This window comes from Populus alba, chromosome 6 (assembly GCF_005239225.2).
Source record: "Populus alba chromosome 6, ASM523922v2, whole genome shotgun sequence".
NCBI classification, from domain to species: Eukaryota; Viridiplantae; Streptophyta; class Magnoliopsida; order Malpighiales; family Salicaceae; genus Populus; species Populus alba.
The window spans coordinates 8,051,196-8,068,785 of NC_133289.1; the positions used below are offsets into that span (position 1 = coordinate 8,051,196).

At 32.1% G+C, this 17,590-nt stretch overlaps 2 protein-coding genes and 1 long non-coding RNA gene across 3 annotated transcripts; 1 reads left to right on the forward strand and 2 right to left on the reverse strand.

The window, feature by feature from the left end:
- The first annotated feature begins 4 nt into the window (after window positions 1–4).
- LOC118048382 (uncharacterized) lies at window positions 5–1,927 on the forward strand. Its single transcript, XR_012170053.1, has 2 exons — window positions 5–465; window positions 972–1,927. It is a non-coding gene; the product is annotated as an uncharacterized lncRNA (long non-coding RNA).
- Window positions 596–1,790, reverse strand: LOC118048381 (uncharacterized). The gene is made up of 2 exons (XM_035058031.2): window positions 1,464–1,790; window positions 596–1,345 (listed from the first exon to the last, which is right to left on the reverse strand). Exons 1-2 carry the CDS (start codon window positions 1,788–1,790, stop codon window positions 905–907), a joined length of 768 nt encoding a protein of 255 aa, XP_034913922.1. The 3' UTR covers window positions 596–904.
- A 1,961-nt stretch (window positions 1,928–3,888) lies between the features above and the next one.
- Window positions 3,889–8,251, reverse strand: LOC118048380 (protein NRT1/ PTR FAMILY 8.1). The gene is made up of 5 exons (XM_035058029.2): window positions 7,995–8,251; window positions 6,863–6,980; window positions 6,548–6,765; window positions 5,467–6,017; window positions 3,889–4,908 (listed from the first exon to the last, which is right to left on the reverse strand). The coding sequence occupies exons 2-5, from the start codon at window positions 6,963–6,965 to the stop codon at window positions 4,077–4,079; spliced, it is 1,704 nt and encodes a 567-aa protein (XP_034913920.1). The 5' UTR covers window positions 6,966–6,980; window positions 7,995–8,251; the 3' UTR covers window positions 3,889–4,076.
- Window positions 8,252–17,590: the final 9,339 nt, after the last annotated feature.

A 17,590-nucleotide genomic window follows, 5' to 3' on the forward strand; every position in this document is an offset into this window, starting at 1 on the left:
CATGACATTGCTCTGCTGGGAAAATTGGAGATGCTTTGCTGCTCTATTCAAATATGAAGCAGTCGAACTGAACTGTCTTCCCAATCTTGTTACCCATTACACACTTATGGACGGGATATATAAAGCCAGCGAGTGTGAAAAGGCATCAGTGATGTGGGCTTGCATGTTCAAATATGGGTTTCAGCTGGACATAGACACTATGATTACTTTAATTGCAGGTGATGTTGTTTTCGTGTTGTCATGGCAATACTTGCAGATGTGATTGGATCTTCCTTATGACAAACCTGAACACAACCTTCAACCATCTGTTAGGCAAACAGCAAGCATCCACGGCCCAGATAGCCTATCTAGCCCTTCAACATCTAGTTTTTGCTTGATCATTTCAATTCAGGGCCCATAAATCTTCTTTTTCATTATGGATGAGTAACGTTCAGTATCAAACATTTTGACTCCTAGAAGTCCCAAGTATGTTATCTTTCTCCTAGACTTTGAATTCTTATGCTTCTTTTCTCTGGTTTGCTCAGCATATATATATATATATATATATAAACACTTCAAGCAATTTCACGAAAGTGCTTAGCCAGAGAAATAGCTGTAAAGCAAAAAGTATTTGAAGATGATTATAAAAATTTCTCAGAAAATTGTCACAACAACGTGAGTACTACGGCCTTTTGGCTGTTTGGATACAGTGATAGGAAAGTTAGCAAAGCATCAAAATTGGATATTGGTGATGCAGTAATATCACCAAGATCAGATGTAGATGATGCAAAAGAAAATAGCTTGATGTATCAAATCCAAGTTGGAAGTTTTCACTTGGGGTTATTTTATCATGCTATATTCATTCAAAATGGCATGTCTAAGATTTTACACTATAAATTCCTTATACTGAGAAAAAAGGAGGACTTTACTTTTCTTTGTCTGTCTGTTCCTTTTCTGCTCTTTCTATGTCTGATGCTAATCTCTGCTCGTAGCTGAACTGAGTGATCAAACCCACTAAAATTGCTCCGAGAACTGCAACTTTTCGCCAATCAGGTGAAGAAGAGAGGAAGGAATCAGCAATCACTATGGCTAGTACACTCATTAAAGCAAGGTAAATGTTCTTCCTGGTTTTTGACCCTGCTTTTGCGTTAGTCAGATCTTTAATCTTCTGTGCTTCCTCCTTAGCTTTGGCTTTATCAACTGGTGCTTTCTGGCCAAGGTTCTTGAAGAACATCCCCTCATTCCGGTCGTTTTCCATTTGAACTTCAAAATCTGCTACCTTATTATCGTTCTTCTCAATTTCCGTTCTGTTCAATTCTGCAGATTCCTCAAAAGCTTGCATCTGGCTCTCTATGTTCTCCATTATCTGCTAAGCATAAATAATGAATAAGAAGCAGGTTATCAACAGAGGTGCTAAGCAACACCATTTTGTTGTTCCTTTAGCATTTCATAATTTGCATTGAGAATGAGGGAGTTGAACAGACCCTGGCACCTGCTTCATCAAGTCCTTTTAGAGCATCCTCTCCAATTTTATCAAACTCAGCATTGGCTTCTTCAGCAAATTGAGTTAGATAAGCTGATCTCTCGTCCAAGTAATCAGTGAGACGGACTTTTTGAGTTTGAAGCATGGCTATCTTCGCAAGCAGTTCTTGTTTTTTAGTATCACCTTCTGGTGGGGGAGCCTCAGAATCAGAATCATTTGACTTGCAAAAGAACAGGATGGAGTTCTTTGTGTTGGATGGCTTTCTAGTGTGGAAAAAACCATGATTTGTAGGAGCAAATGAGGTGTTGATGGCTTTGAGGGAAAACATTTTTCTTTCGACTTCAGAGGGAGAGGGATAGAGGGAGTAGGAAAGGGGAGAGACGTTATATGGGCAGTTGGTTTATTTTGGGCCTTTCGTTGGGTGGACATTATCCCTTATTTATGAGTATAATATTTGTTCAAGTTTGCCTTGACTTTCGAATTTGACATTGCAATCTGGATTTCTTTTTTAAATTAACAGTTAAAAAAAAGGGAAAATAACAAAATTGTAAAAATATTTTAAAAAATAATAGTTTGATGAATCACATATAACATCTATAAACTCGTCAAAAATATATGGATGAAATTATTTTTCTAGTGTCTAAACTCTCAAACATAAAAAATCAATCCAACAATTCTTAATCAATACACTTATCATAATTAAAAAATCAATACACTTCTCAATTCACATTTCATTAAAATTTATAATTAAATACAATTTACAATTTATTTTATTAAATTTAAACTAAATTCATAATTCTTATAACATAAAAACATATAATTTAACAAAAAAAAAATCTTATTATTCACTAGAAGATCTGCCTTCCCAGCTTTCTAAAGTCCACTGCAACACAAATTGATGATATTATTGGCAGGACACATACCATCTTATCTACTTTTTCTCCCCGAGCCTTCCATATTAAATAATACATTTAATACATACATAAAGAAAATTAGAAATCATCATCTATAATAATACGAACCAAAGGGCTAAGTCCAGAAACACAAACAAGCTAGCTCCCTCGAAGTTAAAACAGTTAAAACAAGCACTTGAAATTGTAGCCCAGAAGAGCCTTGTGTCCTTCCTCTACACTAGGGTTCAAGTCTTGCTTGTGCACGCCTGTCATTCTCGGGGTGCCTTACTTGCTCATTGGGCTTGTAAAATATTCAGTGAGTCCGAGAATTAGTTATAGTGCGCGTAAGCTGGTCCAGATACCCCGAGTTATCAAAAAAAAAAAAAAAACAGTGAAAACAAAACAAACTTGTAATATAAAAACTGCCAACAATTGCATAGCTCAAAGCACACATCATTTTTTAGTTGGTCAATCTGCTTTTAGCAATATGAAGAACTCAAATAATTAATAACATCAGCTTCAGAATTGTGATTAGCCTCCTTTATTCTAGTACAAAGTGTGTTGAGCTTAATTAGCAAGCCAGTACTTAAATATATAAAACTATGTTTTGATATATGCGCGCCAAGGCACCCAGATGAGATTGTGCTAGTCCACTTTTACTCCTCTATTCCTGACATAATCCCATGCACTTCTTAATGATAACTTATAATCAACAGGGAGCTTTCTGATAACTTCATCATTTGCATCAGGAAAAAGAAAAATTATTCCTCATGAAGTCGGAAAAACTTTGAATTAGATCTAGGTCTTTCTGTGTCTGGTAGATGGGTTGGCGTGGTGATTGGATTTGGCCACTAGTTTATGAGTCGATGCTATCTTGCAGAAACAAGTCTTCTTATCATAATGAAAAACCCTCCGATTAGTAGATGTAACAGTAAAATAATGTATAAGATGATAGTGTGAGGAGCACAAGTATGGGAGAAGGAGAGTGTGAGGAGGATGATAATGTGGGGAGAGGATTGTGGGTTGCTCTGCTTTGTGTTATTCTCTGTTGCCTTGTGTAGATGGCATAAGGTATTTATATCCATGGCTTTTGAGACCAAGTCGTCTCCTAGACGAAGGAGTTGGAGAGAAGAGATACCTTTTTTGCACAGGTAATCGTAAAATGAGTTGATGAGTGTTGGCGTCACTCACTAGACATGGCAGGCATTCTACGTACTATTAATGGAAGTTATTTGTCCTTTGGTTGGGTCGAGACAAGCCATTTGGATTCGCCTAAATAGATTTTTTTTTTTTTTGGAAATAATAATATTGGTATCATCATTCCATCTCCTTCTTGCTCCTCGTCAACTCCTATCACCACCATGAATGACCTCAGGAATTCTGGCATCAAGAGAGGACCGTGAATTTGAATGCCATATCTCTTAAATAAAGGACCATGTGGGTGCCAGCAATCCCGTATTTTTATACTTGATGAGATCTCAAGCAATTTCTTTCCACCGCACAAGTTTCCTCCAGTCATTTGGAGTTTTGACGTGAAAATAAATTCCGTTTACTTATTCCTCACGATTCCAGCAAACATGGGAAAGTAAAAAGTATTTTTCAGGAAACCACTTCCTCACAAACAAACAAACATGCCTAGGTCATGGACAACAACAGGCCATCCATCTATGGTGTTGCAAATAGATGTAGCAAATTGAAATGTGATTCCTGCACATTCTGTCTCAACGAGGACGCTCTGTAGCTTTCTTGTAGGCATACCACTTTGAAATCCAGAGATACGCGGTGAAGTTCAGGAAGCTGAGAATTGCCAAGAGCCAGTAGAAGTAATCAAGATGGCCCCTGTTCAAATTATCAGGGATCCAACCAAGCTTCCCACCTCTCGTTGTAACTTTAGTAACAATGGTGACAAGCAGAGTGCTCAAGTAATTTCCTAATGCGACGGTAGTAAGAGAGAGAGCTGAGCACAAGCTTCTCATAGCATCAGGTGCCTGGTCGTAGAAAAACTCCAACTGTCCAATGAAGGTAAAAACTTCTGCACATCCTATGAGAAAGTACTGCGGTACTTGCCAGAAAATGGTCATCGGGATGTACTCAAGATCATAGTAATTGTTCTCTCGGACAAAGTTGAGTCGAACAACCTCCAATACCCCAGCAACGATCATGGAGACCAATGATATGACGAGGCCAATGCCCATACGTTGGAGCTGAGTAAAGCCTCGTTCATGACCCGTGAACTTCCTTGCGTATGGGACAATGATACGATCATATACAGGAGCCCAGAAGATGACGCTTAGGGTATCAAAGAGGGAGAGCGATGCTGATGGAATCTTGAAATGAGGACCCATATGTTGGTCCATAGTATTTCCTTGCAAAACGAACATGGTGCTCATTTGACTGTATACAGTTGCAAAGACTATTCCAGATGCCCATACTGGGAGCAACCTGATAATGGACTTGAGCTCTTCAACTTGAGTTACTGTGCAGAGTCTCCATGGGTTTGATAAGCCCTTGATATTTTCAGTTTGGGTTTCCACAGCAGCCTTGTCAAAGAACCTGAAACTTAACAAATTTCGATTAGATCAAGGAGAGATAATGAGAATCAGCCTAGGAGAATTTCAAAGAATGGTTTGCATTTGGGAAATGCAAGTGTAAAAGAAGATAAAAAGCTGCTCTTTATGCTTGTAGGCTAATTCGCATAAGTGTTACTCTGATTGGGAATATGGGTGAAGATTCCCGTTAGTTACTTTTGTTGCAAAATACAGCCTTCTCCATTCATGGTGCAAAGTATTAACAACGTTGCCTGGTTTCTTGGTCATATTCAGAAAACACACTTCTTAAGTACCCAAAACATCCATTGTCTGGATAAATGGATTGCAACATAAGATTTATTGACATGCTTATTCTTACTATAAACTTGTACGAGCCAATTGATGAAGAAATTTCTTGAGCTACTAAATATTTGGAAATATATAGGAGAGGAATAAAATCAACACGGTGAATTTTGTGGATCGAAAAAAGAACTGGAAAAATTCAGAAGTGACTAAACTTGGACCTATGGATTCAATCAACTTGCGTTGTAAATCTTAAAATTATTGGCTTCAGGGAACTTACTTGAATTTATCCGTGTGTTCGAGCTTACGACTTCCTTGGATTTGACTTTCCTCTTCTGCAGTCTCATAAAGAAGAGATTTATCAGCAGGAACTTGAACACGGTACTTTCTGAAGGATGCAACAATAACCTGGACAATCCTTGTAATGGGACTCCCACCAGGTTTTTGAATTCGGTATAGCTTACTTCCCAAGAAGAAAAACACAACTGCTACAGCCATTGCAACAGCAGGGATTCCAAATCCCCACCCCCAACCAACATTCATTTGTATCCAGACCAAAACAGAAGATGCAATAAGCGCACCTATGTTGATTGAAAGGTAAAACCAATTAAAAAAGGAGCTCTTCTTTTTCTTCTCTGTCTCATCAGTTTCATCAAATTGATCTGCTCCAAAAGATGAAACACATGGTTTGATTCCTCCAGTTCCAAAAGCAATAAAGTAAAGTGCTACAAAGAATGCTGCAGTTTGTCCTGTGGTCGGGTGGCAAGAATCCTTGTCACAAGATGGCTCTAACCCAGGGACTGAAGCGGACAATGTTAAGAGTGTCATTCCCTACAAGAAGAGTTCATTATTTCCACATATACATAGTTTCGAAAGAAAGTTCACGATATATGACCAAATTTCTAGGATGGCTTAAGACCATCAATCTACTTTTAGAAACAAAGAGAAAATCTCAAGAAAAATAAAACCAAGTCTGGGAATATTCTCTTAAAATTTCCAAAAGAGACAGAAGCAGGAAGTGTTTATGGTGGCAAAGGTTCATAAAAAATTAAGGTTTTTTCAACCAAAACTCTTTGCATAAATGCTGTTAGAAAATCAATTTTGTGGAACCAAGTTCTGAGAAATTAACAAATAAGTATCCAGTATCCCATCGACTATAAAACGTCTTGATGATGTGCAGACCAAGACAAACTTTTTGCAGAGATGACATTTTAGAATGGCTCAAAATGAAGAGCATAAACAGAAATGAAACCCTTGATGCAAACTGACATAAAAAAAACATTGATCAAAGATATGGGAAAACTCAGTTCACTTTCATATAATTTACAGGTCAGATGGAACTTGCTCTAAAGCAAACTTACAATGATATAGATGACAACAAAACTCGCAATTGTCCAATATCTTCCCAAATATGAATCGGCTAGAAAAGCTCCAATCAGTGGTGTGATATAGCAAGTTCCAGACCAATTGGTAACATTGTTTGATGCAGCGACATTTCCCTGGTTGAGACGGTCCTCAAGATAATTCACTAGATTGGTACTCATCCCATAGTATGCCAACCTCTCACAGCATTCATTTCCTGCAAGGAAATTGTAAACAATTTTAGTGTCTGGAAACCTGAAGTCAGATACGATACAAGGAATTTAGCCTCGAAAAGATACGACAAAATATCATACCAAGAATAAAGCGGCAAGCCTTCCAGTTTCCAGTTTTCTTTTTATTTGCTGGATTTCCTTTGATATCCACCGTCCCATCGTTTGAGTAATCATCTTGTGCCATAATTTTTTGGGTGACCTGCAACACGTTTGCTTTGTTTAGACTTGATATTTAATATAAAATTAGTAGATCGTCCTTAAAATCTAACATTAGACTCGGAGAAATTAAGACAATATTCTAATGCTTAAAATACATTGCAGGATTGTAATTATTTTTCCCCTGCCTCCACAAACAGAGAACATAATCTGCAGATTTCACTTGCTATATATTCAGAATTATAAATTCATGCATCACACATAACTAGTAATATTTTTCTTTTCCTTCTTGCCAAGTAAACTAATTCAGAGCTAATTCTTCAGCTTACTACTGAGGATCTGATTCACAGGAACTTTAGTTGAGAATAAAAAAAATAAAAAATTGTACTCGTAGATTTAGCACACATCTCAGAAATCATGCTTATATAAAAGAAAAGAAAAGGAAAGAAAAAAACAACATGAAGAAGAGATCAGAAAATAACCAAACCCAATTAAACCAAATCCCATTCCAATATAATTGGATAAAAAAAAAAGAATTTCTTTTATTTTAGACAGATAAAAAAGAATAATATAGGGTCATCTTTATCTGATAGATAGCACTAGAAAACAACAAAGAGATAACCATAAATCACCATAGAATCCAAGAATAATTACCTTTACATAAAATAAAAAACAAGAGAGATACACAAATACAAAAAGTTGCTTTAAACCATGCCGAAGGCATCAGAGAATTTTTATTTCAGTGTAAAGAGCAAAACCCATCTGGCAAATGGAAAGACTAGATGAGGTGATGACTCTCAGAAACCAAAATCCCAAAGTTAACACAAAAAACAAAAATATCATAGCAAAAAAAGAAAGAAAAGAAAAGCCCTCTAGTTTCTTTTATGAGATGATCATAGCAAAAAACAAAAGTCCTCAAATTTACCACGCAGCCTCTCAAGAAAGCAGAAAAGGATCAGTCATCATTAATACAAAAACAAAAACAATGAAAAACATTCTAACGAGACTACGCTGAAAAAACAACATGCATTGGATGCATGCAAAAGAAATAACTTACCAGAGAGAGAGGGAGGGAGAGTGATTAGTGTATGAGGACGGAACAAGGTTTTCTGGAGAGAAATCTATCACCTCTCTTTTGGCACTGGTCGTTGCAGGTAAGGTAAGATGATTCGGGTGGTAATGGGAATATAAACACACACACACACACACACAAAAGGCAAATCAGAAAGAGATTCGACGCAAAATAAGAAACAAGGTCCGATTCCAACTCGTTTTTGCACCTGTACAAAAGAGAGAGGAGATGGATGAATCTCTTTTGCCGTCTATTATTTTAATACTCTCGGAAGGTGAATATTTTTATTAAATTACACTTTAATACCTATACTCTTAAGAGACTAACAAGTTAGTATCACAAGTTCAGAAAACCACTTTTTTAATCCTTATGTTTTCTTAACATGCTGCGCTGGCTTCGGTTTGTGAACAAGTTGCTAGAGGGGATTAATTGTGTACTTGGACTCTTTTGAGGCTTTAAGAGAAGATAGGGAGCAGAGATCTAACATTAAAATTCATGAACTGGCAAAACTCCTATTTATGGTCGATTTTGTAGCAGTAAATGGTGCCCATCAATGATAATTAATTGTGTACTTGGACTCTTTTGTGGCTACTGTTGTTGTCGTCCTCGTCAAATAAATAATAGAATAGGTTCCCCAATATTTTAATATTTTTAAAATATCAAAAGCATGGAAAAAGTATAAGTATTTTAGACATCCTCAAATATGGAAAAAAAAAAAAAAAAAGAGGAGAAAGATATCAAAGTGTGAACATTTCATTGATTTGAGGCACACGATTGATGGTTTTTTTTTTATTCAATGACAATGATTAAAATTAAATTTTCTTTTGTAATGATTAATAACATGCTTAATTATCAAGTATCTTATGATTAATACCACTTCATTATATTTTTTTAGATTTATTGTTTTATTTTTAATATCAATATTATTAAAAAAAACATATAAAAAATATCAATTTAATATATTTTCAAGCAAAAACATATTTTTTTAAAAAAAGCTATCCCAATATTAAATGCGAGTGAGTGTTTAGAAGTATGATAACTTCTACTTTTAGATGTATTTTTTTAAAAAAAAATGTATCAAATTGATGTTTTTTTTAATATTTTTCAATGATTTTAATGTACTAATATTAAATATATATATATATATAATTTATTTTAATATATTTTTAAAATTAAAAAAAAATATTATATACACAATACCAATCATACACAACATTCATAGAGAAGCTAGCAATTGTCCAATATCTTGCCTAGTAGCTCCAAGCAATGGCATGGAATAGCGTGTGCCAGACCAACCACGCGCTGGTTTGCTTGAAATATGAGGTAATTACTAGATTTGTGTTGATTGCCATTCTTTCACAACATTCATTTCCTGCAGGCAAGTCAAGACCAGCACGCAAGCCAATAACAAAGAAGAAACATACGTGGAAGTAGATAGAATCAGAAAGGTATAAAAGAGTTGCCTAAAATACAAGGGTAGTTTCAAAGCTCATGTTTTCTTCTTGAAAGCAGGGTTTCCAAGGCTATCTGTTGTTCCATGCTTGGCTAAGCAATCTTCTGCCATGGTTGTCGATGAACCACGGAGAGATAAGGGAAAATTAGGGGAAGAGATCAAAATTCCTTGACTTTTTTTTTAATTCATCAATTTTTTTTATAATGTGAAAAAACATAGCAAGATACTAATAATTGGTCTTGTAATCCATCAAATAAAATAACATAAATTAAGCTAGTAACAAACCTAAAATAAAATGTAATAAAATAGGAGTTGGGCTATCTTTTATATATGTGTGTGAATTGTATGTCGAATCTTGTAGTCCCATCAATATTTTTGGAGTTGAAAAAACTTGATCCTGTTATTGGGTATAGCTTCACACACGATCAAGTTGCTATAATATCTCTCTAGTAATTCAAGTATAGCCTAAATTATATTATTTTGCTCATAAATTTGGATTCATTGAACCTCACTATTCCTAGCAAAAACAAATTGTACATCTAAAATAGCATCAATGAACTTGTTTTGTATTGATGATAAGGATAATAGGATAGAGTTTTAAAATGATCATCATAAATAGGTTGTACTCTTTTACATATAAAAAGATCTTTTATCTTTTAAAATAAAGTTAATATATACCAAAATTTGATAGGAAGTTAATGATATAAGTATTTGATTCAATAATTTGTAACATTTTACAAGCTCTAATATTGTATATTTATAATTTTCATGACATATTTTGACTTGGTTAATATAAAAAAATAAATTGGTTTGCAAAATAATTAGGATTATAACTCACCAAACAAATAGTACAACAAAATAATATAAATTAAACACAATAATGAACTCTAATAAAATCCAATAATAGAAGAGTTGACATTAATTAAATGAAAAGCTATCAAATCAAATACACATACCTCATCTAGATTCAACAAATGATAATGCTTTATTACATGGAATTCGTTCTCTTTTGTTTTCAAAACGTCAAAAACATATAGCAACTTGAAGCTAAAATGGAAATCAATGGGCGACTCATTGAAGAGTAACTAAAAGGAAAAACGAGCAAAGATAAATTTCTTCGAATGCCATCAATAATATCTGAATGATACAAGGGGCAAGGTGGGGGAAGAATCAGCATTAAAAAAAATCTTGCAGGATTGTTTCTTAATTATGAAGTTTAAGTCTGAATGCGAAGCTAAGTTAGCATGGAGGATTTAAATGGAAACCTTTAGATGTAGTAGTGGGAAAGGATAGTGGCAAACAACAAATGAAATCAAAATTACAGATTGCCAAGCATGGGGGTAGGTACAGCTTAGAAAACTGGAAAAACCGGTTGTTGTCCAAAAAGCATTGTAAGAAACTATTGTTCAGCCACCAACAAAGCAAAAAAGAAAAAGAAAAGAAAAGGTGACAGTGGGTAGCGCAACAACAACGTCTTGAAGAACATGACAGCAGACTGACTGTCCGTTTCAACTGTGTTGATTATACTGAGTTCTTGTAAAGAAGGGTTGGAAAGAAAAAAAGAAAAAGAAAAAGAAAATCTTTGAAAATAACAGCAAAGGGTGGGTTATTGGAGGTTCAACGCATGAAATGGTGACGAGGGAAGAAAAGTGGAAGAATCTTCTTACACTGGTGATGGAATTGAAGCAAAACTTTTTTCAAAAAGTGAAGAGAGAATACTCCTGCAAGTTTTGGAACTCGCATGCAGTCTTATACATGCAAAGTGAAAGTGACATTAGCTTTCTGGAAGCAAAAAAAAAAAAAAAAAAACAGAAGATACAAATGTAGTGGTAGTTGAGACAATGGAATGTCAAAGCGCAGCAATATACCAAGTGATAGATTAGAAGAATGAAATGTCAAGGTGTTTAAAGAATTTCTTAGCATCACAAAAGTGCATGAAAATGTATGCAAGTTCCCAGCGAAACAGAGTTGGATTTGGAAAACTTGGAAGAAGAAGTTGAAAATTTGCATAATTACAAATGAAGTAGCTAATGACTTGGCTCAAAAGTAGGTGTCCCTTGGCCAGTGAACAAAACAACTGCTGTAAAAAAAACAAAAAGCAAGCAGAAGCAACAGCAAAACAGAAAAGACTAAGAGATTCTTGATTGCACTTTTTAAAGCCTAGACCACGAAGAAAGCGTGTTTGGCAGTGTGGTAGCGGTTGCTTTTCAAATAGCTTTTCGTGCTGAAATACATGCAAATGATGTTTTTTTATTTTTTAAAAATTATTTTTGACATCAGCACATCAAAACGATCCAAAAGGTACAACCGTAACTCAATTTTAGCCAAAAAAAAAAATTAAAATTTGCCAAAACGCAGTTACAAACGCAAAAACAAACGCTTCCGAAGACAAATAGAAAGGGTGTTCAAAACAAAATGACTAACTGAAATTAGGAAAAAAAACTGAAAAAACTAAACTAAGAAAAAAACCCAGTTAAAAAACAAGAAAAAACATTCAATCAGATTTTACTTTAATTTCAAAAATTTAGAACCGATTGAGCTCAATCGGTTCAACCAAACTTATTCAACTTAACCAAAAAAAAGGATACATAACAAAAGTTTCATTGAATCCTAAATTACTACTCATTATTAAGAGTATGTTTGGCAGTATGGTAGCGATTGTTTTTTAAATAATTTTTCATGTTAAAATGTATGTCAATAATATTTTTTTATTTTTTAAAAGTTATTTTTAATATCAACATATTAAAATAATCCAAAACATACTAATTATATTAAATTAAAAAAAATTAAATTTTTTTTTTAAGAAGACGGAGCTTCCCAAACGGTTTTGAGTCTTTTGACACTAAAGTCGCACTACACTTCTCCCTCTCTTCTCTCTCTCATTCTCCCCCGTGGCCCGTCTGCCTTAGCTTGACAATTGCCATGGCAAACTAAATCTGATTGCTTGTTCGGTGTGGTACCAAATTAATATCTCCGTTTCTCTAATTGGTCAAGGGCTTCATCGAGATCCACTCTAAATTCAGTTCACCAAAAGCTAAAGACAACGACACCCATTATCTCTAGTTTCTATCTCCCTGATCTGTCAATATCAAGCTCCGGCAGCCTCCATCACTGGTTTCTGCCTCTCTATTCCTCTTCGGTCTCTTGCAATTACTTCTGAGATAGAACTTCTGAGATTTATGCTAATGCCCCCCCCCCCCCCCCCTTTTATGCGTGTTATGATTATGGTTATGGATAATTTTTTTTTTTTCGTGGTTATGAATTTGGTTGAAGTTTGTAAGTAAAGAACTTATATAACCTATTTCCTTCGCATATTTGATTTTGATAAACAGAGAACATGTTTCAACAATGCTTAGATCTTTTGTTGTGACTGAAATATATTCAGTGCTTAAAGCCTATTTATTTAGCTTGAAAAAGTTGTGTTTTTTAGTTGTATCTTTAGGGTTTCTTTTGCTCATCTTTCTTGATCTTCACTCGTTTATTTGTAAACGAAATGATGAATTTGATTTTGTTGCAGGGTCCAGAAAATCTTGATAAAAAAAGAAACTTACATTCCTTGCTAGATCTTTTTATTGTTGACTTGCCGGATCTTTTTGCATGTTTTATTTGTAAATTTTAACTTTTATATTGAATGGTTTTCATGAATGAATAATTCAATTTGTTGTTTGCTGCCAGGTAGAACACCACTGCTTTCTTAATGAATTTGCAGTCTTGGAATTTAAAGGTATTGCATTAGGTTGCTTGGAGTTGGGCTTGATTGGTTTAAAAAGCCCAGTACAAAAGGTTTGTTCATAAAGCCTAAAAAACTAAGCAAATAAAAAATTCTTAAAGCCCAATTTAAAATAGACCTATATAAACCCAAGAAATAAGCCCATTTAAACGGCATTGGGTTTTTTGGTTTTGAAAGAAAAAAATTGAACTAGACTGTTTAGTTTAAATTGATTTTCAATTTAGCCTAGGTCAAAATTTCAAAAAATTAAAAACCAAATCAGTTAGATTATTTGCTCAAAACCAAATCAAATTCAAGTCAGAAAATTAACTTAACAAACATATGAAATGTAAGATTGAGATACCCTGTAGAATAAAAGGTGGAAAAAATCATAAAATTCAAAGTCCAATAATCTAATTTTGAAGAATTAAAATTGAAAAATAAAATTAATTTTACAAAAAAAGTTGAATAAAAAAACTAAAGTCAGCCCGGGTTCACTTTACTAGTTTGTTATTGGCGACATCAAATCAAAATTAAAATAAAATCACTTTTTAAAAGAATAACCTAAAAAAAGATCAAATTTAAATAAATAAATAATTATTGAGAAAAAACTAGATTTATCCTAAGTTAACTTGACGAATCATGACTTAGGATAACCATATAAAAAGGAAAAGTATATAAAACCAAAAAGCTTAAGATCTAATAGCCTAATATCAAAGGATTAAATTGAAAAAATAAATAAAAGAAAACATTAAAAGAAAATCTGTAACAACCCAGGTTAATTTTACTAACCCACAACCCATGATAATCCCATAATATAAGAAAATGATAAATAAAAAAAACAATTAAAAGCATAAGAATCAAAATTGAATAAAAAATAAACAAATGAAATAAAATGTTGAGGGACAAATAAAAAAAAATACACACACACAACAATTGAAAGAAAAAATAAATGGAAGGACAACTATGAATCTTGGCTTACTTAACTAGGATTTCGAGAAGAGAAGAGAAGAAAAAAAAAAAAAAAAAGAAGAGAAAAAAAACTCATTGGCACCAAACCATCATGAATTGTACAACATGCATCGCCCCATCAACTACTCAAGCATTGCATGTTTCAAATGACATAGCGGTTACATCTTTTTGGCCGCAAGAAGACTTTGAACGCACCATTAGAAAAGCGCGCGCAGTATCCACTTGCTTGTGTGCGCTGTGCTTACCCCAACTAATTTTTCTATTTTTATTTGCTAGAAGACCAAGTTACCCTTAATTAAAATATATTATAACAAAAAAAACATAATGAAAATACCTAAATACCCCTTATCCCCTCTTTCTTTCTTTTTTTTTCACTTGAAGGCCAATCAATTAATTTTACTATTTAAAAAAATGAAAGGACACAAAAGGCCCTTAACTAAATTTTTTTATTTTTATTTTTTAGAAAACTAATTTACCCCTAAATAAAATAGACTATAACAAAAAAAAAAAAAACCATGATAAAAATATCAAAATATCCCTTAATCCCCCTTTTAATTTTATTTTGACTTGAATGGCAATCACGGGGAAAAATGTGTCTTTTCAATTAAAATCTCTCTTTACTTATTCACTTATTCATGTTTTTCATTTTTTGTTTTGAAAAGCAAGTTTTAATATAAAAAAAGATTCAATAATCTTTATACATCATTATAGAAAGAAAATAAAAGAATAATTAATAATAAAATCATATAAAGATTTTACAATAAAAAAGAAAAATAGATATTTTAATTTTATTGAATATCCATGATCATTTTTTACAAAATACCTTTTCATACTAGATTCATGTATAATAATTCACAAATTAATTGTTAATATTACCATAAAAACTATAATCTTAGTTAAAAACTATGATAATATATATATATATATATATATATATAGTGAATTTTATTCAAAATAAAAACATTGAAGGGTAATTTAAAAAGAGATCAAGCTTGGGAGGATTGGCCTTTTTAAAGGACCTACGACATGTTTTGTATAACAAATAACACATTGTTCACCTAGCTAGAAAATGTGTTGAGTGAATTCTCCGACCCCCTTTCATAGACAAAAAGTTCACCTTTCATAGTTTTCTAAACTTCAGTTTATTTTTACAAAATAAAAAAAATATTTCAAAATATATCTTACAAACCTTAATATATCAATTTTTTAACCTAAAACACCCTATATTCACCTTTAAAAAATAAAATCAATCTAAATTTTTAAAACTTCATTGGATCCAATCTTCTAGCATGTTTGAAGGAAAAAAACCATCTCCATTAAACTTCTTTTTTAAGACTAACCCTTTGAAATAAGAAAAAAAAATACTTTTTTATATAGTTAAAATATGGTCAACTAAATCCTTTTTCTCTACTTTCTTGAAACATGAAAAAAAAAAAATTAAAAATTAATTAATAAAACAATAGCGATCAACATGTTAAGATTAAAACTTTAAGGACTAAACTTAAGTTTTCCATATCTTTTTAAGAGTAAAAATGAAAAAGGCTCTATTTGTTTTATTAATTTTCATGATTGTTCTTTTAGTTTTTAATTTAACACTAGAATATTATCAAACACTTCGTATACATGATAAAATGCAAAGAAAAGTAAATCTTAACACATAAAAGGGCGACAACATAATCTCTAAAATGAGATAGCAAAGAAACTTTTTTTTTATGGTTTTCTTTTAGAATATTATTTTTTTGATACAATAAAAGTAGAGAGGATTAACAGAAAGCAATTTTTGGTTTTCTTTTAATATATACTATACTGTTAATTATTTAAATTTTAATTTTAGCAACCCAACTTATGGCTTATGCAGCCTGTGTTTGTCTTTATTTGCGTATTTAAGTCAACTAAATTTAGATTTTGGTATCTTGATTTTTGTTTGGAAATGTGGTTATTTCTATTTTTTAAAATGTTTTTCGTACTGAAATATATCAAAATGATATGTTTTTTTTTAAGTTTTTAAAAATAATTTTTAAGATTAGTGTATCAAAACAATTTAAAACATAAAAAAAAAATTAAGTTTTAGTAAAAAATTTAAATTTTTAAAGAACATAACTTGCATGTATTCCCAAACAATATCTTTAATTTTTTTTTATTACCCTAACCCACCATGTGGAGTGAGCATTTTTTTACCAATCAATGTGTAAAATTAATGATTTGCCTCATCATAACTTAAAAGAAAAAATGGAGAAAAAAAAAAAAAAAGAAGGAATAAGTAGAGTATATAATACATCATTCTTCACTTCTTCATTAACACACATGTTTTCCCATGACAACTGAGAATTCAAAGAAATAAAAGTGAACTATATTAGCAAATCTTAATTGTTTCATCATATCGACTCATAGAATGTTTGTTTGAATGGCAACTTTGACTTTTCAATTTATTGCAATATCAACCTATATATATATGTTGCCTAAACTCTCATTAAAAACAAAAAACCATACTAGCATTGTTTTTTATTTTTATTTTTTGTTATCGGAAACATTAAATATATTTTTCTTATAAGTAATCTTATACAAAATAATTCAGCAGCTAATTTTTTTTTAATATGTATAAAGTGTTAAACGTAGATAATGTATTTCATATAGAAAATACAGCTAATAATTATAAAAGCAATCCATTTCGGGAAAACAATATCTATTTATCTTTAAAAAATCTAATATTTTTTTTAAAAACCCAGAATTTAAGAGAATGATCTCTCTGTTTGTTTTTTCGTTTCCTTTTAGCTGTGCGGGAGTGCTGATCTATATTATAGCATGGAATCTCATATTTATTATTTTTTATCCATTTTCCTTGTATTTAAGATTACGATTTTGTAGGCATTAAATATATAAAAAATTTCAATTAAAAAACAAAAACAAAAACAAAAGGGGGTTTAGATTTTATTTTTTTATTTTTTAGAATATCAAGATGTAAGTACTGATATAAACGACTCTGTTTGTTTTTACGTTTTAAAAACGTTTTTTTAAAAAAGTTATTATTTTTATTTTTTTAAAATTTAAATTAATATTTTTTGATGTTTTTAGATATTTTAAAACGCTATGATATCAAAAATAATTTTTTAAAAAATAAAAAAATATATTTTCAATACATTTCTGAATGAAAAATATTTTAAAAAGCAATCGAACAACATTCTCAAACAAGTGTTAAGACAATCATGAACATTTTCTTTATGTATATCTTATATTTTTAAAAGTTTTTGGCTATACCTCGTTTTATAGACACGTACCCATTTAATCAAAACAAATTTGTTTTGAATTAGTGCAAAAAAACATAATTCAAATAGATTAGTTTGCTAGCTAATGAGTGTGAATTGGACCGATCACTGAACAAAGCTGGGCATAGTAGTCTGCTAACTAACCTGAAATTGTTTTCAAAAGTGAAGCAACTTCTTATGAGTA